Source organism: Eurosta solidaginis, chromosome 1 (genome assembly GCF_040869045.1).
Source record: "Eurosta solidaginis isolate ZX-2024a chromosome 1, ASM4086904v1, whole genome shotgun sequence".
Classification (NCBI taxonomy): domain Eukaryota; kingdom Metazoa; phylum Arthropoda; class Insecta; order Diptera; family Tephritidae; genus Eurosta; species Eurosta solidaginis.
The window spans coordinates 116,571,007-116,594,562 of record NC_090319.1 but is presented as its reverse complement, the minus strand read 5'-3'; the positions used below and the strand labels follow the sequence as shown (position 1 = coordinate 116,594,562).

The 23,556-nt window shown below is 37.7% G+C and overlaps 1 protein-coding gene across 3 annotated transcripts in view; it reads left to right on the top strand.

Moving 5' to 3' along the window:
- The window catches only part of SMC5 (structural maintenance of chromosomes 5), a 126,868-nt gene that overhangs the window by 70,982 nt on the left and 32,330 nt on the right, over positions 1-23,556 (top strand). For all 3 annotated transcript variants that reach the window (XR_010948622.1, XM_067759741.1, XM_067759742.1), the window contains exons 5-14: positions 5,226-5,522; positions 5,574-5,675; positions 5,742-5,950; positions 6,027-6,190; positions 6,251-6,377; positions 9,095-9,300; positions 9,375-9,592; positions 9,654-9,854; positions 9,918-10,142; positions 10,195-10,352. Coding sequence is in view for 2 of the 3 variants with exons in the window: in XM_067759741.1 (XP_067615842.1) it covers positions 5,226-5,522; positions 5,574-5,675; positions 5,742-5,950; positions 6,027-6,190; positions 6,251-6,377; positions 9,095-9,300; positions 9,375-9,592; positions 9,654-9,854; positions 9,918-10,142; positions 10,195-10,352 (1,907 nt within the window). In the remaining variant the exon portion in view is untranslated. The remainder of the gene's footprint in view (positions 1-5,225; positions 5,523-5,573; positions 5,676-5,741; positions 5,951-6,026; positions 6,191-6,250; positions 6,378-9,094; positions 9,301-9,374; positions 9,593-9,653; positions 9,855-9,917; positions 10,143-10,194; positions 10,353-23,556) is intronic.

Here is a 23,556-nt window from a genome sequence, read left to right as displayed (position 1 = left end):
ATTCTTCTGTTGAGATGCCTTCAGTGCTTCCAAAATTGTGTCTACCCACTCTGGCCTTTCTACTTCCACACGGTGTGCTTTGAAAACTGGCTTACACAGAAGCGACGCTGTTTCCTGAATCAGAGCATGCGATACCGTTTCAGCAAATGTTAGTTTTGGATTCGCATATGTAGCCCGCTTCGTTTCCACATCTCGTATGCCATTTATAAAGCTCTGAATCTTTACCCTTTTAGTGTATTCCACGGGTGCATCCGCATTCGCTAAATGTGCTAGCCTTTCAATATCTGACGCAAACTCTTGCAATGTTTCACCAGGCCTCTGGAATCGGTTCAGCAACTCCATTTGGTATATCTGTCTCCTATGCTCAGTTCCGTATCGTCTCTCTAGAGCGCTCATCAACGTTTCGTAGTTGTTCCGCTCTCCCTCGGGAATAGTCTGCAGGATTTCAGCAACAGATCCTTTCAATGCCACGAATAGTGCAGCAACTTTATCTTCCGCACTCCAGTTGTTCACTGCTGCGGTCTTCTCAAACTGAATCTTAAACACCTGGAAAGGAACAGAGCCGTCAAAAGTTGGAGGTTTTACCTTCGTATTGCTTGCTGACACAACTGGGCGAATTAGTTGCAATTCCTGTGTACGACCTCTCAAAGCATCCACCTCTGCCTCGAATTTTTCTTCAAACTGCGTTATTTTCTCGTCCATACGCGCTTCGAGTTTTGATGATATACGTGCCTCTTGCTCTTTCAGTTGTGTTTCCATCTTTGATGTAATCTGTGTCGACATTTCTGAAATATGTGTCTCATGTGATTCCAGCTGGGATGCCATATATGTCTTCTGCTCTTCCCGTTGAGATGACATTTGCGACGACATTTCGGATATACGTGTCTCCTGTGCTTCCATATTGGATGTTATACGTGTCTCCTGCGATTCCAATTGTGATGACATGTTGGTAGATATTTGTGATGACATTTCGGACATTTGTGCCGATATTGCAGCCAATATTATGTTCAGGTCTGTGTTCGCCATTGTCTGCCGTGTTTCTTCCATTTTTGTTATTTACTCTCCATCAAGATGAAAGTCATACTCTTCCACATCAATTCCTTCTGCTTCCATTGCCTCTCGTAGCCGTGCCTGAAGTTCGAGTTTAACGCCGCTTGTATTCAATCCACGGCTCTCCAACTCCTTCTTCAGTTGCTGGATCTTCACTTCACTTAACTTTGCCATGTCCTTGTTGTCCTCTGGAATTTATTCAACAATTCCTCTTCTGACACCAATTGTAACGATTTTACTTGCAAATCCTCTTATTTGCAATCCTCTGCTAAGTTCGAATCACTAAACTGTTGAATAAATAACTCCAATTTGTAATAATGCAAAATGGCCTTTATTAAAGTACTTCACAATAACACTCAAACTGTGCAACGAATAGCTTGCTTAATAACCAAACTGATTGATAGCTCAAATGAAACACTACTATTCAAAATAATACTGCTCTTGCTCGCTAGACAGCGTCTTAGTCGACTTAGACAACTCAAATCAAACTGAATTACAGCGCCTCTACATCTATCGCCTTTTATACTCTTTGGTTTCCTCGTTCGCATCTTCTAGACGCTTCCAGAATCTATTAGTCCAGTAGCTCTCAAACTTCTCAGCTGTAACTACAATTGCACAATTTTATAGTTTTTCTCATTGCATACTTATAGGAGTATCTCAGATATATGCATGTATTTGTGCATTGACTCTCTGCTGCTCGTACACGTACATGGTACATATCTGTAGACGCAGTAATTGTTTCGTTTATGTAGATACATGATGATTTAATTATTGATGTGCATTCACGTCACTGCTTAGCATCGGCTTAGAGCTGGCAGCACTCCTTAGTTTTGCTAATATTCGTAACAATATATTTAACATAAATCATCAGCGCAACTTACGTTTTAAGCAATGCTTTAAAGGCTAAAATGCGAAAAAAAATAAATTAGGAAATAGCGACGACTCAAACAAAGAGTGTGCATAAATAAATGAAGTCCCGTAATTGTAAATTTTATAAAAACAATAATACATTAAGCGGCGAAAAATCAGCATACAGAAAAATTGACCACAGCAGTGTAGTGTTGTTGTTGGGAGAGCTCAAGAGTGGGTTTTGTGCTTTAGTATTAGGTTGCGGTAGGCGTAGGCACAGTGCTCAGTGTCTGTGTTAAAATTCATACGTTTATTATTAGGGGTGTCAACTATGTGTAGCATTTCTAACGTGAAGCGTTTATTATAATTTTTCTCCTCTTCTAAAATGGTGACGTTCTCAAAATCCGGATAGTGGCCTGTGTCTTTACAATATGCTGTAAATGCCGTTTTATTATCAGAAAAAGTATTCCTTAATTTTATGTTTGATTTGTGAGTGGATATCCTTGTCTTGAGTTTAGATTTGGTAGTACCCACATATACTTTCTCGCATATGTGGGACCCGTCGCCAATACAAGGAATCCGATACACTATGTCAGATTTTTCCTCTCGCTATGGGATCTTTCAGTTTGCTGAATAATTTTTTAATGGGTTGCTGTAGGTAAAGGCTAGCTGCACCGTTTCCTTGTCATACATTTTGGAATTTTTGATCCTCTCCGAGAGCCCCGGGACATAAGTAACCAATTTATAAATTTTTGCAGTTTGATTTTACCTATTATTATCTTTATCACGCCTAGAGTAAAATTCGTATATAAGTTTATAGATTCATTTCGTGGGGAAGTCATTATTTTCCAGGGTATCCTTAATGATATTGATGTTTTTCCCATAGCGAAAGAGGAAAAATCTGACGTAGTGTATCGGGTTCCTTGTATTGGCGACGGGTCCCACATATGCGAGAAAGTATATGTGGGTACTACAAAATCTAAACTCAAGACAAGGATATCCGCTCACAAATCAAACATAAAATTAAGGAATAATTTTTCTGATAATAAAACGGCATTAACAGCACATTGTAAAGACACAGGCCACTACCCGGATTTTGAGAACGTCACCATTTTAGAAGAGAAGAAAAATTATGATAAACGCTTCACATAGTGGACACCCTAATAATAAACGTATGAATTTTAAGGCAGACACTGAACACTGTGCCTACGCCTACCCCAACCTAATACTAAAGCACAAAAGCCACTCTTGAGCTCTCCCAACAACAACACTACACTGCTGTGATAAATTTTTCTGTATGCTGATTTTTCGCCGCTTAATGTATTATTGTTTTTATAAAATTTTTGTTTACAATTACGGTTTTCATTTATTTATGCACACTCTTTGTTTGAACCGTCGCTATTCCTTAATTTATTTTGTTTTCGCATTTTAGTCTTTAAAGCATTGCTTAAAACGTAAGTTGTGCTGATGATTTATGTTAAATATATTTATATTTTTTATATGTTGTTTAAATGTGAAAATTACTTATGTCAAAAATGTTAATATTAGATAAATTTATTTGTGTTTTGTATTGTTTCTTGCAGTCCTGATGACGACCTTAGACTAAGGTGGAAATATCGATGAAATTAAATAATTAAACACAAAAATCAAGTGTTTTATTTATAAAAATAGGCCTTAAGCTCAAAGAAAATTAAAACTGATGAACAAACTTTTTTTTATAAGCGCCTAAAGTCGATCAAAAATCTTTTAAATCATTTAATGTTGGTGACGTTTCTCTTTAAATGTATCCGTAAAACATATGCAAGAGCACACAAATGCGTATATAATGTTCGATTTCGTCCAAACATAAACTTCCTTCTTTGTTTTCTATTCAAAACATACGATCTCATTTAAAAAAAGGTTCTTCACTTTTGGTAAAAATTCCAAAGTACTCGCTTGGATCGAGTAGTACTCAAATTCAGTAAAAGGTATCTTTACTGAGTTTGAGTACTAGCATCTATACTTTGATCCGAGTATTTGATATGAGTACCCGTATCGATACTTTTTCTAAAAGTTCTATCACTAGATACGGCAACAGCTGGATTTTGTTTACCCAACAAACATGGAAAACAATTTCTCCAGAGAAATATATCTAGTTCCGGAGGTGATATCAGACATCATTATTTGATTATACTCAAACCAGATAGTTCTCTAGTTGATATCCATCTTCATTCTCTAATCACTATCCAAACTTTGAGAAATTTTGTGAAATATATAGTTCTCGAATCTCCAACGTCGAAACCTTCCTTAATAATTCTTAAATTATTTTCCAGCCTTTGAGAAATTTTGAGAAATGTACAGTTCTCACATGAATATTAACATATTTCTCCAGTTGATATCCTACATTGGATATCGAGTTGAGGTGGAGTCGAAAACAAAATCTCCAGGGAGGTACCACCAAAATCAACAGCTGTTTATTGTGAGAAATATACACCTGGTTGATAGCAGTAATGAAGCGTATAAATCAAAAATAAATAATACATATTTTATTTTATTTTCGTGAAAATACTGTAGTATTGAATCTTACATTTTAGACCAGTTACTAGAACCACAAGTTTGGAATTAAATGTTTTCAACTTGATAGCATTTTTTATTTATAAAAAATTGCCTTATCTGAGTACTATGATTTTCGAGTTGAGCCACTGTTCCGAAACAACTCTTGAGATTTTAGAAGTATTCTTAGTTACCAACATGAGCACTAATGGTATTGAAACCCAAATGCTTGTTGGGTATATTCCACGCCATTTCAAACGAACGCAAATAACTGATAGGTTAACTAGAGTTTAATCCTGCCAGATCGGACGCTTAATCTCAGCTCAAACTTGAGTTAAAGTAGGATGAAAAACTGCAGAATAACTGAGGTCGGAAATCTTCTCATTGCCGAGCCCGATATCCTAATCCCCGATGACGGTACGAGCATTCCGCCTTCCGACTACAAAGTGATAATAGTGACTAAGCGCCGATAAACAACAGGCTGAGGCGAGCAGCAGATTGGAATTCTACTTTGCTCTGCCTAGCCCATAAGAAATGCGATCACGCAAACCGCGCAAAAAGTGGAAATATTTGGAGTATCGCGAGGAGGACTATTTGCATTGGTTTTCGCGACTTTCCATTGGAGCCTTCTGAAATTTAGCCATTATAATACAATTTTGTACAGGTGATCTTAAGACTCGAATTCGCCATATTTCACCAGGAAAAGAAATTATTTAAACGGTTAACTTATTGTAATATGTCGAGCTGAAACCATGTTGTAATCAATTAAAGAAATTATTTTTTATATTTTACAGAAGAAGAAACGTGAAAAATCAGAATATGATAAGGATCTGCAAAATGAAACTAATATATTACGCCTACTTCTGGCTGATTTAACAAAGGCAAGAGAAAATGTCAATGCAGATAGAACTTGGAAAGTTCAAAAAGCTGATCTTGATCAAAAGATTCAAAGGTTAAAAGAAGAATTGGCTGGATATATGAAAATTCGTTCAGAAATTAACAGTAAATTAGATGAACAGTATGTACCCGAAATAGGTTTATTAAAAAGACGTATTGAGCGGGCAAATGATGTTTACGCACAAAAGTTAGAGGTGATAAAATTATATTTTCTTAAAATTTGTTCTAACCTTCTTGTTTGATAGCTAATACGAGAAAAACATTCCGATGTGTATCGAGCAGTGCAATGGTTGAAGGATAATAAAGACTTATTTGAAGGACGTGTATATAATCCAATGATTATGGAGGTGCATAGATTCACAGTTAAAATGTTTGAGTTCTTTTTTATGTTAAAAATATTAATTATTCCATAGTTAAGTGTGCGCGACCCAGACCATGCCAAGTATTTTGAAAATACTATTAGCACAAGAGATCTTCTTGCTTTCACATGTGAAAGAAAAGAGGACGTTTCATTGCTTGTCAACGAGCTATGCGTAAAACAAAAGTTACAAATTAATGTCGGTCATGCACCTCCTGCAAATAAATTAAATTACCGTGCAGATATACCAATAGAATCCTTAAGGTAAGCTGTGGTAAAATTTTTATCTGAAACTAAGTTTACTCATTTAAAACATAAATATATATATATGTGTATATAGATCTTGCGGCTTTTCTGCATATTTAATTGACTTGATTGAAGGTCCACTCGCCATACTTAATTACTTATGTAATTTAAATGGTATTCATAGAATTCCAATTGGTACATCGGTTGTTAATGAGAAAACAGACGACATTCCAAATAACGTAAACTTTTTCTTTGGAGGTAATTTAAATTTACTTGTTGCTTATTTTTAAAACGTCAATATTAAGTATGGTTCAATAGGGGACCAATTGTATTCCGTAAAGGTTTCCAGATACTCGGGCGAGAAATCCATTTTGCAAAATCAAATAAGGGGTAAAAATCAATTGGTTAGCAAAAGTACAAATCAAATTCAAGAAGCCGAAAATCGGTAAGTTATATCAAATTTTAATATTATTTAATATTAATTCGTAGACCACCAAATCTTCATCATCAGACATATTTTTGGGTGCTTCAGGATTAGTACCAGCTACTACGAAATTAGATATGTACGTATTGACTTATACATGTGAAAATATTGTCTTTTCGCATATCTACGACTGAGTTTCATGATATAAAAGTCTTAAAATATTTACTTTATCCCCAATTGAATTAAAAAAAGTTAAATAAACCAATGCAGAATTTTTATTTTATTAATACAAAATACTTATAACTTTTTTGCTCGCTAGGAAGATAGAAACTTTATCCTAGGCGCATATCACTCGCTTAATGTTTGCAGGAATACTCACAAGTGAGCAAAGAACGATGCTCATTTTTGTGGGGTCAAACACTTTCTTATGAGCTTTGCAACATGTGTTTTGTGACAAAAACCAAAATGCAGACAAAATAACGGTTCACAATTCCGTATATATCGTTATTTCTTCTATCAATGCGCAGCGCAAATAAGAAATATAACAATTTTTTAGTTCTATGATATCCGTGAAAGTGAATACTTGAGTGCAGTGTTTGAAAAATTATTTAATATTTACTATACGCAAATAAATACTGTGCAAAGAAAGTACGCGTATAAACGTCTCAAGTGCGCTTCAATGTATTTAATATAGGGGAACACAACGGGAAACGGAACAATTGAAAAATTCGCTCATCCTATATCTTGTGATCATTTTGCAATATCCTTTTTGATACTTATATAATATTGTTTCCGACTCCGGAAACAATTTTTTCAGTATCTAATAGCGTTTTCTTTTCTGGCAAAAGTATTACGCTCTTTGTACGCCGCGCAATGGTTGTAGATATATTTTGTTCTATTCTAAAAAGCAGGTAACGCCTTTACGGAGTATTTCGTTCTTTTGTGAAAATTGTTGCCTGCTCGCAACGCAAAAGCGTTACACTTTTACCCTGCATAAAATGGCGGTCCACACCGCAGTGCAACTCTGCTAAACCAGCTGATCGCGACAATTTATTTTCGTAACTTCACAAATTTTTAGCGAAGAAAATTCAAATGAAGGAAATAATTGCTAATGAATTTTTATTATTGATAGCGCGTTTGTGAAAATTAGCTAATACACGGGTAGCCATTTATGGTCTTTACATGCTCTATAAATGTTGAACATTTTCTGGGGTAGGAGTAAATCTATTAAGGCTTTACCATTTACTTAGGCAACAATTTATTTCAGAAAAGAAAACGCTATAATTTGAGTCGAAAATGTATCAAATGAAATATTTTATCCGACTACGCATTTGGTCCGCTGGGATTATATAATTGGCAAGTTGAAAATTTGCGCCCCTTCTACGGTCAAACTATAATTCTAAAGTATAAACAATTACACATGCATCGATAGGTCTTTCCAAAAAGCTGTGCCGGCAATTAGAACAATTCAAAAACGTTAAAAATGGCGGCCAAATATCAATTTAAAAATCACATTAACACCAATACCAAACACTTATATAAACTGTGAGAATGTTCACGCACACTACGGACGCTACGTGTGTTTGATGTTGTTGTGTTGAGAAAACCAGCAGGCATCATACAAACGAACTCAAATTTGATCTCGCGAGCAAATGAACGAAGATTATGTACATCATTGATGCTCAAACGCATACAGTAACATTTTTCGCTTGTGTTAAAAAATGAGATACTTCATCGCTACACCCAAAAAACTAGCACTTCTCTATTTGCCTTTATAAATTACATAGTTTCAAATGAAAAAAAAAGAACGAATAATTATTTTATAATAGGAACAAAATCTTTTACAGTGGGCCATCAAAAACAATTTTTACTTGGAAAGCTAAAATAGTTACCTTGTTTGATAGAGGCAAAAATATATGTAAGCATTTTCGCCATACTTTGTTTTTTAAAAAATTTCATACTTTGCAAGAAATTTCTACATATTTCCGTAAAAAATTAAAAGTTAACTGACAAATAAGGTCTTCTCTGCACCTACCTGTTACTGTTCCATACCTCGAATGATTAACGCGGTAATGCCTTTGAGCATAATATTGCCTTACAGTGCAGGGAGTTCTTTTGCCTTGTAGGTGTCCGCTAATCTGTGTAAGATCATTAAAAATCTCCGCCCGTGGGCTAGGAAAAGATCGTCACTGGTGTACAGAGTTGTTTTGTTTGAAGAATATCGGGAGAGTCAGCAAATATGAGTAAATTTTAAATTTTCTTTGCTGATATTGTAATCACTTTGCAAAGCAAACAAGCATATTCAAGTTGGAGTATTTATTCGTTTTGTTAGTTCCAACAATTTCGTGTTAGTTAATAAAATAAAGTGATGTGAAATAGAAAAATAAAATAAAGTAAACAAAAGTTAGATAAAATAAAATAAAAAAGAATAATATAAGGTATAATAAAAGAAAATAAGGTAAAATAACATAAAATTAAAAGATATACAATAAAATAAAATGAAACTAAAATAAAGAAAAAAAATAAAATAATGGAAATAAAATAAAATAGAATAAAATAGAATAAAGGAAAGGATGTAATAGAAAAGCAGCCGTAAGGAAAGAAATATAGTGAAGAAAAGCAAACGTATATTTCCGTTTGTAGTGTTTGAATTTCAACCACTTAACGAACTAGTAATGAATAAAATGCCTTTCTACTTAAAACTGTACTAATTAAAACTCCATATTTTTTTAAACTAGATTGCGTGAGTTAAAACGTGGAAGTGACCAATTAAAGAATCAGCGTACATCGTTGGAAGCAAAAATTGAAGAAACAAATGTTTTGCGCGAAGAATTTATGACCAAAAAACGTGTCATAGACAGCAAACTAGCAGAAAGAGCACAATTAGAGGAGAAATGTCGTAGACAAAATGATAAAGTAAAGCAGCTAAAAAATAATGCAATCGGTATGAAAAATTAGTTTCTATTCGTGTGCAAAATTGTAATTTTTTAAATTTTGACATTTATTTTTTTTTCGTAGATTTAGCGGATATGGAAGCAAAGTTTAAAGAGAAAGTTAAAAGTTGTTTACAGGGTATACTGCAGTTACAAAATAAGAAAATGGAAATATTAAAGAACTTACAGCAGGCTTTTGTTGATAAACAAATTGCTGTTGTAAAGGAGCGAATTTTTAAGCAGGAAAACGAGGAGCTCATTAATGCTATAAAAGATGCGACAGAAAATAAAATGATTGCGATGGTACTTATACATGATGCATTATTTGTTATAACTTAAAGAATATACGTTTGCTTTTTTCTAGCGCATGGTCGATACAATAACAAGAACTCTAGAAAAGACTAATCAGCAATTGGAAACGAAACTTACAGAGGCCAGAAAAGCTAAACGAGAGTGCAAATCACTTGACCTTTTCAATCTACTGCCAAATACCATTGATGAACTTAGGGAGTCAATAAACGAATTTAAAGGGCGCTTAGAATGTATGGGCGATGTGGATCAGAATGTAAATATTTTAAAAATAATTTTAATCTTTCATATATAAAGGTTTTTATTATTTACTGTTCAGGTCGCCACAGAATATAGGCAAAAGTGTGCGGATATTGAAAATATTAAAGAAGACATACAAAATTCTGATGCTAATCGTCAAGACATATCAGCACAAATAAGAGCGCTACATGCGAGTTGGTATCCCGAGATAGAAAATATTGTCGCAACACTGAATTGTCATTTTGGCGATTTTATGACTTCAATGGGCTACGTTGGTGAAGTGAATTTGATACGGCGAAATGATGTAAATTTAATTACTGTTATTCAGCACTAATTATAGTTGATTTTCTTCTTAGTTTGATTATGACACGTATGGTATACAAATTATGGTACAGTATCGCAGCAATGCGCCGTTGCAAGCGCTTGACCGACACACCCAGTCTGGAGGAGAGAGAGCAGTTGCAATCGCAATATACACACTGTCATTGCAACACATCACCCATGTCCCATTTCGGTAAGAATTTATAAATATATAATATTACCCCAATAATACGGCTGTAGACCGGCAGTATATGAGAAGAAGTTTTCATACTGTACTAGGTTTGGTTGAATTGGTCTGTCCGTGAAGATCTCGCATTGAATGAATCCACAGTGTAACCAAAAGTAAGTTTAACGATCAAACTGAACCCCCTATAAAATACCAGGAATAAAGTAAAAACCTACGAGTCAAAGACTTAAACTTATTTATGCTATAGGCAAACGCCTTCACAAAGTTACTTTTACAAACGTATAATGTTTTTCAATCAGCGTTAGAAGCTATAGAGCATTTATGGGAGAAATACAGTACAATTTGTAGTTGCATCGTTGAGTGTTGCAAAATACTTCAATAAAAACCCAATTATTTTTTCATCATTTTGATCATATTGGTATAAAAAAATTTATCAGTGCAAAATAATATAATAGCAACTTTTGTTAAATGATATAGTTATTTACATTTATCATATCGATATTGATTGAAACACTCAGAAATTGTCATCATTATCCTCTAACGGGAGTACGAGGAAAGTTGCTGTTCAACAGAGTTGGACCAAAGAGATAAAGGTGTTAGAGGCATTCGATAAATAGATAAGATGGGTTAAGCACTGCGACATTGTGCCCCTATTCACTTCACAGCAACTCGTCAAAACCGAGTTCTCTTACAAAATCCAGAATTTTATGGTATTCCGTTTCAAAGAGTGTATGGGACTACTTTCTATTTTTAGCGATCCCAGGATCCTATGTCTCCGCAACTGCATCGCATTCCAGCAGGATGTGTTCTGCAGTGTCATCTTTGGAATCACAGAAACGGCAGAGGCTACTAGACCATATACCTAGTTTGTGCATGTGGCTCTTTAGTCTGCAGCGATCTGTGAATATGCCTGTTAAAATTCTAAGTCTGCTTTTTATGAGGTTAATCATGGCTTTATATCGCTTTGAGTTGTGCACTCCTATTAGTGCCTTTCCCTGCGGAAGTCCTGGACTTTCCATTGTTGTTCTCTGAGGCACGCTTCTTTTTGCCTGAGCTCTTCCCTTATGGTGTGTGATCCTATTGGCATGATGGGCTCAAGTCCTATTGGCTTTTCGACCACTGTCAACCTGGCAAACTCGCCTGCTTGCTCGTTACCATCCACTCCTCTGTATCCAGGTACCCGAGCTAAACGTATGGTGTTATTGGCCCCTACACTGTTTAACGTCTCCACGCACTCAAGAGCTGTTGATGATTTAATTTCAACTGAACATAATGCCTTGAGCACAGTCTGCCTGTCGCTCAGTACATCTCTGCACACGGGTTATGCCGGTAACTTCGGATTGGAAGATCGGATATTTTCCGAGTGGTAGGCACATTTTGCTTCTAGGGCGAAGATCCCCGATGCCCTCCAGTGTCATAGAGCCATCGGTGTACCATATTTGAGTGTATTCCTGGTGAAGCGCTTCAAATCTTGAGGTGTCCCACGTACATTTGTTCCACAGATCTATTTTGAAATGCTTCTCAAACCTAATTAGCTTCCTCGTGTCATCCCTGGGAAGTTGGATGAGTGGAATCTGTTCTTTCAGCTTCTCCTCTTCCAAATTCCTCTTTAGCTGTTTTAACTAACGTCTACCTGCCTGCCTATGGCTCCCGTAATGCAGTAATGCCAAGCGTTCTCTAAAGTAGTTTTCTTCAACTAACTGAAAAAACAAATGATTTGAATTTTTTTAAATCCAATAATTGTTAACGTAGAAAATTAACAGGTAGGAATGCCACAGTACCCCCTTCCTAGTGATAACGACATACACATAATTCATTTATTTTAAAAGTAACTCTACGAGGAATATAACTTTTACAATCTTCCTCAACATTTTCCTGATTGGTGGCTTCAAACGATCTATTGAAATTACTTTACTTTCTCCGCACACTCGAATCTTGAAAATTTTATTAGTTCTAGAAAGTACTTTGAATGCACCGTCGTATGGTTGGTGTAAAGGTTTTTTTTTACTGCGTCACACTTTATAGATGATAGCAGGTACCTAATTCTGGATGTACAAATACGTTTTTCCGCCCGTATTGCAGTGAACCGCTGGCTTCTAAAAATTTCATGTTTTCGGAAAATTCTTTCACCCATTGTGTGGAGTATTTGTTTTCATTTTTGTTATCAAATATTTCTCCAGGAAGTCGTAGATTTGTTCCAAATGCCATTTCATCTGGGGAGAAACCAATGTCCTGTATAATATTTGCATGCAAACCCATCATGACAATAGGGAGTGAATTAACCCAGTTATTAGAATTTATGGGATTTTAATGCAGCTTTGAAAGTACGATGTCATCTCGATTTGGCCATTGCTCTGTTGATGATATGGTGTTGTATGCGTTATTCTTGTTCCAAGCATTTTAGATTTTAGAATTCTCGAAAAAGTAATGATTCAAATTGTCGTCCTTGATCAGTAATAATATGAGCTGGCACACCATAACGAGAAACCTATCCAGAAAAAAACGCATAAGCAACGGAGTTAGCAGTCACGTCTTCCAGCGGCATTGCTTCAGTCCAACGTGTAAATCTGTCTATGCATGTAAGGATGTATCTATACTGTTTACATAATGGCAATGGACCAACAATATCTATACCGACATATTTGAAACGTTCTAATGGGGGTGTGAAATTGCCAAGAGGACTTCTTACGTGGCGATTAACTTTAGATTTTTAACAAGCAATGCACGATTTAGTCCATTTAGCTACATCTTTGGAAATTGATGGCCAAACAAAACGACTTCGGAGTAAATTTACTTATGCTCGCACTCCTGGATGAGAATGTTCATGCATACTTTCGAAGAGAGGTTTTCGAAATGTTGGTGTAATATACGGACGTATGTTTTTTGTAGAGACATCACAAAAGATGTCAACATTAACTTCTGGAAATTTCATTTTTTTTTTAACTCAAGGCTAGAGTCTGCTGATCTTAAAAAACTGTTCAATTCTGAATCTGATTTTTGAGCCAGAGCTTACGCTTTATAAACTAACGGCGATGGCATTGCTATTGCATCGACTCTAGATAAGGCGTCGGCTACAATATTTTCTTTTCCGAAAACGTGACGAATATCGACGATATGCTGATCGATGTAATCTAAATGCCTTAACTGCCTCGGTGATGCCTTTTGTAAAAAAGTGTATATAAGGGGCTTATGGTCTGTGTATATAGCAAATTGACTACCCTCTAAAAAATATTGAGAGTGTTTTAAGGCCGAGTATGCTGCTAAAAGCCCACGATCATAAGCGCTGTATATCATTTGTGTACTAGTTAATTTTTTAGAGTAAACAGCGATAGGCTTCTAATTACCATGTATTTGTTGTTGTAAGACACTGCCCATTCCAGTATCAGACGCATCAACCCATAGAGATGTTGGCACATTAAGCGAGGGATACGATAAGTGGTGCACCAGATAATTGCTCTTTATTGTTTTGAAAAACTCCGGGGACTATTGCTTTTTCTTATTATCACCCTATTTATTTCCACTATATAGTGTATGTAATTTTGATTAATACTGTGCGGCTTTGGGAATGTAAGGGTTGCAAGCCATTGATTGTATCCAAATATCCAAGAAACTGAACTTCGGGTACCGCAAAAATGGATTTCGACGTATTTATAATAATTCCAAACTCTCGAAACCCTTCAAATAGATGTGGAATTGTCACAGAATTTAACCGCCGATGATCTCCACAAAGTCGCCATTCTCCATCAGGTTTGGGTACCATGTGTAATGGACTAGCCCAACAACTTTTTGATGGCCTACATATGCCTTGCTTTAACATGGTATCGAGTTCACGCTTAACAATTTGTAGTTTCTCAGGAGATAGTCTACGAGCTTTAGAAGAAATAGGTGGCCAGGTGTTTGAATGTGATGCGTTACAGAATGTTTAATTGGTGTATTTTTATCATGCGATATGGTAAGATCCTTAAATTCTTCAAGTAATGGATATATAACAGTCTTCAAATATTGACTAAGTTGAAGGTGGTAATAACCCAACATGTGAAATCGCTTTAGTAATAGAGTTTGAGGCGTTATCTATTATGATATTATTCTTAAGATCAATTCTAATCCGTAATGGCTGAGAATGTCGGCGCCGATTATAGGCTTGTTAACATCTGCTAATATAAAAGTCCACAAAAAACTTCTTTTTAGGCCCAAACTTAATTTTAATGTTTTGCTTCCAAAGGTTTTTATTGGAGATTGATTAGTAGCAAATAGCTGGAGAGATGCTGGTCCATTCAACCATTCAATGGAAAGAGCAGGGAACACCGAGTCGTTTGCGTCAGTATCAATGACAAATTCTGTGTTTAATGCTTTTTTTCGAACAAATAGGCGACCTACTTCTTGGCGTTTGTTGTTATTACGGCTATGACTTCGAGAGCAATTTGGAAGTAGCTTAACTTGCTTCGTCAAAGCTTCAATGCGTAATTCCAAAACATGATTTATGGAAGGAGTCTTGGAAACACTATTTATCTCCAAAGCATTTGATGTGTCAGATATTTTATCCGCCATAAGCAGTGTTGCCATTTTAGTGCTTTTGGAGCCAGATCTAGCACTTTTTTTTGCGTTTAGCTCCAAAAATTCCGGTTTAGCCCCTAGCTCTTTTTTGGCCCTTTTTAAAATGTTTGCCCCTTTTTGGCTCCAAATCTATTTCGGCAATATGTATTGTGAAATTTGTAATGTGCTTTATGTGTGTCGAAGTTGTATTTTATTTGTTTCGTTATGTATGTGGCAACTCGGTGCTCAACTGATAACAAAATTTTAATTGATAAACTGTGTCATGAGGTTTTATATTTGCTTTGCAGCTTGAGCAACAGCATAGTGTCACCTTCTAAGAGTTTCGACCCTTTAACTTCAGATTATAATAAATTTTTGCCTTCCGTACCTTACTTTCATTATACCTTTGAAGAATATATACGAATTAAAAATAAGATAAATTTATAGACGAATTCATTGAAAGAAAGATACGTAATATATGTCGCGACTCCATAATTAAATTAATAGAGCAATTAAGGCAACTCCTGCACAATATAGAAACGATTTCCAAAATGGATTTCTTTTCAGTTGAAAACACATTGAGAATTGTAAAACCACAAAGGTTTTCATATTTCACAAATGAAAAAAAAAAAACAAGTATAGCACTGATGAAGTAACGAGATTACAAACGCAGTGGAAAATGCGACTTCAACATTAAGTTTTTGGTTTGATGTTAAATAGTATAATTCCAAAAGCTTGTCGATTTTGTGCTGCCACTAAGTAATGCTGAAGTTGTAAGAACGTTTTCAAACGTGAGTTTGATTAAAAGAAAACACAGAAAGAAAATGAGTTTAGTTATGTTGAATTCGCTTCTGACAATAAAAAGTTGTCTTAAACGGCTGAATAAATGCTGTCATGACTTTGAAATAAACAAAGATCTCTTAGAACACAAAAAATATTTATGAGTGTAGCAATAATAATAATTTATCTTCTGAGGACGAAATCATAGATTTTGAAGTCTAAGGCCCTTCAAACATATCTCGTCCCAACATAAACTTGAGTATCGCACACGTATATTTTAATGGTGATTCATACACCCGTAGTACGTCAAAAATTAAATAAAAAAATTGGAAAAAATTTAAATTAATTTTCATCGGCCGACATTTTGGCAAGTCATATTTTTGGCGAACCTATAGCCGTGCCGCCATTGTTGTAGTGTGAAAAACACTGCTTACGTTTTAACGATACCATACCGCCAAATGGCAAAACAAAACTAAAAAAAAACGTATTTTCGGTTTTAAAAAATATAAAATGAGCTATAAAAACAGTATTACTTATGTACCTCTCTTGGCCCTTGTTTTTTTGATTAGTTTAGTTTGATTTGAAATTAATGTGAAAACTTACATTGAAAAATATACATACATATGCTTTTAGCTGTTTTTGCAACGGGTTTTGGATTTTCTTGAAGAAATTTTTAGCTCTTTCTAGCCCTTTTTTTCTAGATTCTAGCCCGAAAGAATTTTTTTCTGGCACCACTGGCCATAAGGGCAACTCTACTTAAACTTTCAGTACTTACAGATAAAATTGCTTGTGACTGTTTCGGAAGAATCTGCATCCATAGAGATTTCAGCAACTCATCAGATACTTTACCAGCACCCAGGTCCATCCTTTCACGTAACATTGCAGAAGGCTTCCTGTCACCCAGTTTCATGTCACGCAGCAGTTTCTTTAATCGTTTTTCTCCGAATCCATGAATCGCTCTTGTAACCGAGATTTAAATGCTTCGTATATGTTGATTTCAGGTGGGTTTAGAATAAGATCACTGACTTCACCAAGCACACTCGCTTGATGCATCCTACAACGGTGTGAAATTTTGTTGCATCTGATGATATTCCAGCCGTAATAAACTGGCTCTCCACTTACTTGAACCATAGAGATGGTTTTGTTCTCCAAAATGACGGAACTTTAACGGACACAGGTGCAACCTCTAATGTTGGAGTCAGCTCATCTAAAAGATTCTTTTGGTATACGGGTGTTTGCGGCAATGCAGATCTGAAATCAACGAATCTCCTGCCCCATTATTGGCTTCACTTCCTCTATTCGGTGTATGAAACATGTTTCCTGTCTATGGTCACAAATTGTAAAATTGAATTATTACACAATTTTGTTTTTTATATAAAAACACGTTCTGTATTATTTCATTGATATTCAGTTCTCTAAAATAATTTTCTTCAACTAACTGAAAAATTTCTTCTATGACAACAAATGATTTGAAGTTTTTTTAAATCGAATAATTGTTAAAGTAGAAAATTAACAGGTAGGTTAGGTATGCAACAGGTCTCCTATCATAGTCGAGGAATCCGTGGATGCGTCCGGAAAGTGCGCTGCAAGCAAGGCATGTACTCTTTCTTCCTTTGTCCTTGAGTAGGTTCCATCGTGGAGTTTCATCGAAAATCGTGTCTCCCTTTGGTCTCTGGTTAGGGCTTTCTGAAGACTTGCTGCCTCTGGAACTACTGTTATACCCTCGCAAAATTTCCCAAAGCCCTCACTTTTAGCTTATCTGTTCTTTTTGTTATATGTTGTTAGATTTGGCGCATACCGTGCGCCTAGTTAAAAAAGCTCCGGCACGGTTTTCCTCATTTCCGAGAGTTTTCTCCATCTCCGGGGGGTTTTCTTCCTTGCTCCCTTTGATTCGCGGCAGCTAAAGTTATATGCTTCAACCGGTTGAAGTTATTAACTCACTTCTAGGAAGATTTCTTTCCTCAAATTCGAGTTCGGGGTATTTGCCTTGAGAAAGTGTTTCCCGTGCGTTTGTTGGCATGGTAATCCGACGAATTTTTGTGAGGATATCTGAGGGTCTTTTCGTGCTCCTCTTCTTCATGCGTCTGACTTTTCAAGTGCCGGATTTCTTCATAGCGCTTACGGAGATGACTTCTAAAGTACCTGGGAGGCGGGGCCTCTTCAATCAGATGTCTGTTGGGATGCTAAGGTTTCTGTGTATTCAGCAGAAACTATTAAGCATTTTATTTCTCTCCTTTATGAGTATTCCCGCCTCAATGTGTAGACGTTTTGGAGACATATGCTGATAAAAGGTCCACTAGAATGTTTATCATGGTTATCATGGTTCTTAATATTTTCCATTGACAGTACTGAAATTTCATGTTAAATTTTTTGTTTATTGAATTTTAGGACTGGTACAATAAGTTAGGTTAGGTTGAACTGGCCGGTCCATTAGGACCTCACATAGACTGATTGAGTCCGTAGTGTTACCAGAAGTTTGTTTTAACGACCAAACTGAAAAACCCTATCAAAAACCAGGGCCTATGTTTTAAAATAACTCCGTCCTCTTGGCAAATACAAGAAGCTTCCTAGGACTTAAGCCTCTTGCTGCTTCTAGATCTGACAGCTGTATTACTCCTAATAGCTGGAGTCTTAGCCTGGCAAGTGCAGGGAGCGATCACAAAACGTGCTCGATCGTTTCCTCCTCCAACCCGCACTTCCTACATCTGCTATCACTGACCAAGCCTAATTTCAAGGCCGCGTCCAGTCAGTGGCAGTGGCAGTGACCAGTCAGAATACCCGTCATGAGTCTACAGTCCTCTATTTTTAATGATAGAAGCAACTTTGTTAGTCTAAGGTTGTAAGGCCTACACATAATCTTCTACACTTTATAGCCCCGCGCTTGAACCCACGCCTTTCCTGCTTGGTCGACCATGTGCACCTCTCGCCTTCGCTTAATCTCGCCCAGTCTAATTGGGACGTCTACGGAGCAAGCTTCAATGGATGCGCCCTTTTTAGCTAGTTCGTCCGCTTTTTCATTCCCATTTATTGCCATATGCCCTGGGACCCAATATAGATGTATGCGTCTCCCTGTCCCGATTCTCTCCAGAGACTGCTTACACTCTAACACACATTTAGATGCTGTGCTATGCGAGATTATTGCCTTAATTGCTGCTTGACTGTCAATATAAAAGTTAACACGGGTGCAGCTTAAGCTATTCTCTTCTTGGGTTTCTACTGCTTTGGTTACGGCTAATACTTCCGCTTGGAACACTCTACAGTAATGCGGCAGCCTGTATGATCTGATTATTTCCGGATCAGCACAGTATACCGCAGACCCTACTCCTTCCACTACTTTGGAACCATCTGTGTACACATGTATCGTCTCGTCCGTCATTTGCGCACCCTTGCGCCAACCGTCCACCTCTATTGTGGCCTTAAGATCTCCCTCGAAGCGGAGATAAGGAATCAGGTGGTCTGTTCGTCTTGTGATTGATGACGCTATACTATCATGGTCGGCGCTCAAGCTGCCCCGAGGCACCGAGCCTGGTTGCGGTTGTTAATGCTGTGTTCTTTCTTACCAGGTCTACAGGTGGAATGTGCAGAATGGCATACAGTGCAGCCGTCGGGGTTGTTTTCAGGACTCCCGTAATGCTAAGCATCGATAGTCTGCATACCCCCTCTAATTTTTTGAGGTATGTTGTTTTTTGTGTGGCTTTCCACCAAACAAGAACTCCATAGTATAGAATAGGGCTTACAATCGCTGTAAAAACCCAATGAGAAAGAGAGGGTGATAAGCCCCGCATACACCCCAGCATTCTTTTACATGCATAGAGTGCCGTTGAGGCCTTCTTGACCATCTCCTCCACGTTGAGCTTCCATGACAGCTTACTGTCTAGGATGATTCCTAGATATTTTGTGCAAGGTTTCTCCTGTAAGGTCACCCCTCCTAACTTAGGCCTGGTCCAATTTGGGACCTTGTACTGTACAGTGCGTTTTACACACTGTCCAATTTCCTTACAAACTCACAAGGAATATAAATATTTTTCTGGCTTACTTGCCTACCCCTGTTTGGTTCAATACTTATTGAACACTTTTAGAAGACTCACAATCACAAACTCACCATAACAGTCTACCAGCTGATTAGCGAGAGATGGTTTTTGGGATCTGACAGAAGATAGCTTGGTTGGCGGGTTTTTTCCGGTTTTTCTTTCTTTCTGTCTGGAGCTGCTGAAGAGGATGAAGGTAGGCTTGGCACGAAAAATTGGAATCGAGTCCGTTGAATTGCCTCACCATATTGCCGCAATCGAAATTGCACGTGGAAATTAACAAATTGCATCTTCATCTAATTATTTCGGCACGATCCCACGGCACAGCTGCTTTTACTCAACCATTTGCTTTTTATTTGGTGCTGTAAGTTGAACTTGGCCAAGGAAACATATAAATTGCCTCACCATTTAATGATTCCGGCAAAACCGCCCAGCGCATTCATTCTTGGCTCGATTATTTCCCTCGTGAGTGTGCTGCTAACGTGAGTCCGCACTCAAAATCACATAAATTGCACAATCATTCAAGGATCCATATACAACCACATTGCGCAAGTTGTACTACGACCAAAATTCTATAAACCCTAAAGATAGCTAATGCGAATGAATCTACTATATTACACTTGTAAGTAAAACAAACGAAAAAGTGTGTATTGCATTCCATTCAAAATTTAAGAACCATTATATTGTAAGATAAAAAGCGCCGAATCCAAATATTCGTATATAATTCGTAAATATCGGCCATTATAAGTACAAAGTAGAAGTTCCAGTGCAATAATTTAATACCGACAAAGATTCATAGATTTACAAAAATAGTTACTAAGCTTACAAAAAGAGTATTGAAGAAAACCAAAAAGGTATTTAGTATCGAATATGTGCATATGTACGAGTATACAACCCGCTACTCAGCTTTCATTTGTTGCACCTCGGTTTCTATTGTCCTCTCTTTTGAGAAGATCGTCCTGCCATATATTTGGAGGCAGAATTAGAAACTAAATACATCTTCTTTCAGTTATTTTTTCATTGTAAGAATATACATGCGTTTCACTGTACATTAATACATAGGTTTTGTTATTTGGGCAACCGCAACTAAACGAAGAAACCATGTAATAACTATGTATGTACATATATTGAGGTAGGTCAGTAGTTCCATTTAGCTTACCCCCAAACAAAATAGTTAGTCATACTTGACATAAATTTAACGCTTACTACATAAGTTAATGGAGGTTATAAATGAATATTGAATCATAGATATAGAAAGACAAAAACGTGTTAATGTATTCTTAAATACTTAAGTGAAAGCAACTAACACAATAAGTATAAATGTGAGTTGTATCGAATAAAATTAACTATGAAAATTTAAGTTGGAGAATGAGGGTCTGATTCCTGAGGAAATGTGTGTGGTAACTAATGGGGCACAGTCATAACAAATAAAATGGCGCCCAAACTAATGGGGCTTCATCACCATTTGAAAGCCATGGAAGGGAGGCCAGAGGGTAGCCGTCCAATATTCATTACGCTGCGAAGGTAAGGTGTTATCTGGGGGTGGATTAAGATATGAGGGAAAGTACCAGTGAAAGTGCAAGTTTTAGGATTGTAGTAATGTGTGCAAGAATAATTTATCTTGTTGACCTTGTTGACGAGGGTGTGCCTTACTCAAAGCTGTATTTGGGAACTCACGCTGCTGAAGCTCCGGAATTAAGCCAGTGCACACGCCATAGTTGTGGGTAGTAGGAAAGTGCTCCTGAATGAGGAAGAGGGCGTTAACGTCAAGGGGTTCATAACAGTACCTCTTTGTAAACAAGGCCATATCCGTCTTCTCCGCACTGACTTTCAACCCAACATTAGATGCCCAGGTATGAATATCCCGAAGCGCTCGATCCATCAAAGAACTAATCGTTGGAAGGCACTTTCCACTTATGACAATTGCAACGTCATCCGCGTAAGCCGTAAGTTTTACGGGTCCCTCATCAAATCGCCTGAGCAGTTGGTTGATGACCAGCGTCCACAGAAGAGGTGATGGCAACCCTCCCTGCGGCGTTCCCCTGTCCACTGATTTCGTGGCCTGGTACAATCCCCATTGAGATGTAATCTTCCTGCAATTTAACATGCAACCGATCCATCTGGTTAAGGCTGGATGTACTTTAATGTAATGAAGACCATCCATAATCGCCCATTTAGAGACATTATTGAAAGCCCCGGCAATGTCTAAAAATACTCCTAGAGCATATTCCTTATATTCCAGGGCTTTATCACCCTATGCAATGCGGTGTCTACCGACCTGCCTTTGGTGTACGCATGTTGTATTGTGGACAGCAGGTTTTCATCCACGTTGGACTTTATGTACACATCTATCAGCCTCTCAAAGGTTTTGAGCAGAAATGATGTTAAGCTAATGGGTCTATAATCTTTGGGATACACGTGACCAATCTTCCCCGCCTTTGGTAGGAAAGCTACACGAGCAGTTCTCCAAGGGTGAGGTACATGATTCAGCCTTATGCACCCATCGAATATTGTTTTAAGCCATTCCACGACCGCCATACTTGAAACTTGTAGCATGGCCGGAAATATACCATCTGGGCCCGGCGACTTAAACTTAAAAAACGTCTTCACTGCCCACTCGATCTTGGTATCGGTCACCAAGCCCGGCACTCCCCGCTCCGTGATCGAAGTGTGAGTGCTGTCTGCTGGCTCTTCTAAACCATCTCCCGATGGGAAATGTGTATCGAGAAGCACCTCAAGAGATTCCTCACTATTACTATATTTCCCCTTGCTAGGATTTTCTCAACCGTGGTGTTTCGCTGGAGCACTCTATGTCCGTACAGAAACTTTTCCATGAGAGTCTCTTCGCCCTGGAAATTTCACGCTTATAGATCCTCAGTAGATCCCTGTACTCGTCCCGACACGCTTCGCTTTCCGCGGTCGTTGCTAGCTTAAACATTTCTTTTACCTGTCTTTTTAGAAGACTCAGCTCATTGCTCCACCATGGCGGCTTTGATTTTCCTCTAAATCTTCTTAGAGAGCAAGCTATGTTATACGCAGTCATTCATTAGAGTCCTCCAGTTCTTCCACATTGGCAACTTCTTTGGGCTGTCCCAGTTTCGTTTCTACCTGTTTCTGGAATTTAGTCCAGTTTGTTGACCTAGGGTTTCTAAAGGTTCCTCCCTTCTCTTCCCTCTTTAGGGGGATGCTGAAGCTGATATACGCATGGTCGGAAGATGTATTTAGCTGGTCTATCAAGAACCATCCAATCATACATTAATAAATCACGCTCGGAGCTCAATGTAATATCCAGAACATTGCTGGATGTTGGACCAATGTATGTAGGGACATTTTTCCTGTTGTCTATTTCCAAATTGGTTTGCAGGATGTAACAAAATAGAGATTCGCCTCTCTCGTTCGTATCTGCTCCTCCCCACGCATTGTGGTGCGCATTTGCATCTGCGCCTATGACCAACCGCCCCTTGCGCCCTTCCTCCTGTACTAGCCTTTTGCACTCAATCGGTGGAACCTCCGTAGCATGGGCCATGTAGCAGGACGCCAGGATAAATGCCTGCTTATTCTTTTGATCAACGGCCACCGCTACCATTACTACAGCTCGCGCAAGTCCTTCCGTTTGCCCGTAGTAAACGACAAACCCGCGCGTGTTAAGTCCAGAAACCTTTCCCCCCGATGAGAGCCACGGCTCTCGGATAGGCGCCACGTCAAACGAACCCTCCTCAAGGGTTAGGAGGAGTTCGCTCGACGCCACTTTACTGTGTTGGTGGTTTATCTGTAGAACTCGCAGCACCATTTGGCTGTTTGTCCCCCTCCAGCACCTTCGTCGTGACGTCGTCGTCCTCCACTTGCCTTTTTGGTTTAGAGTATTCGAG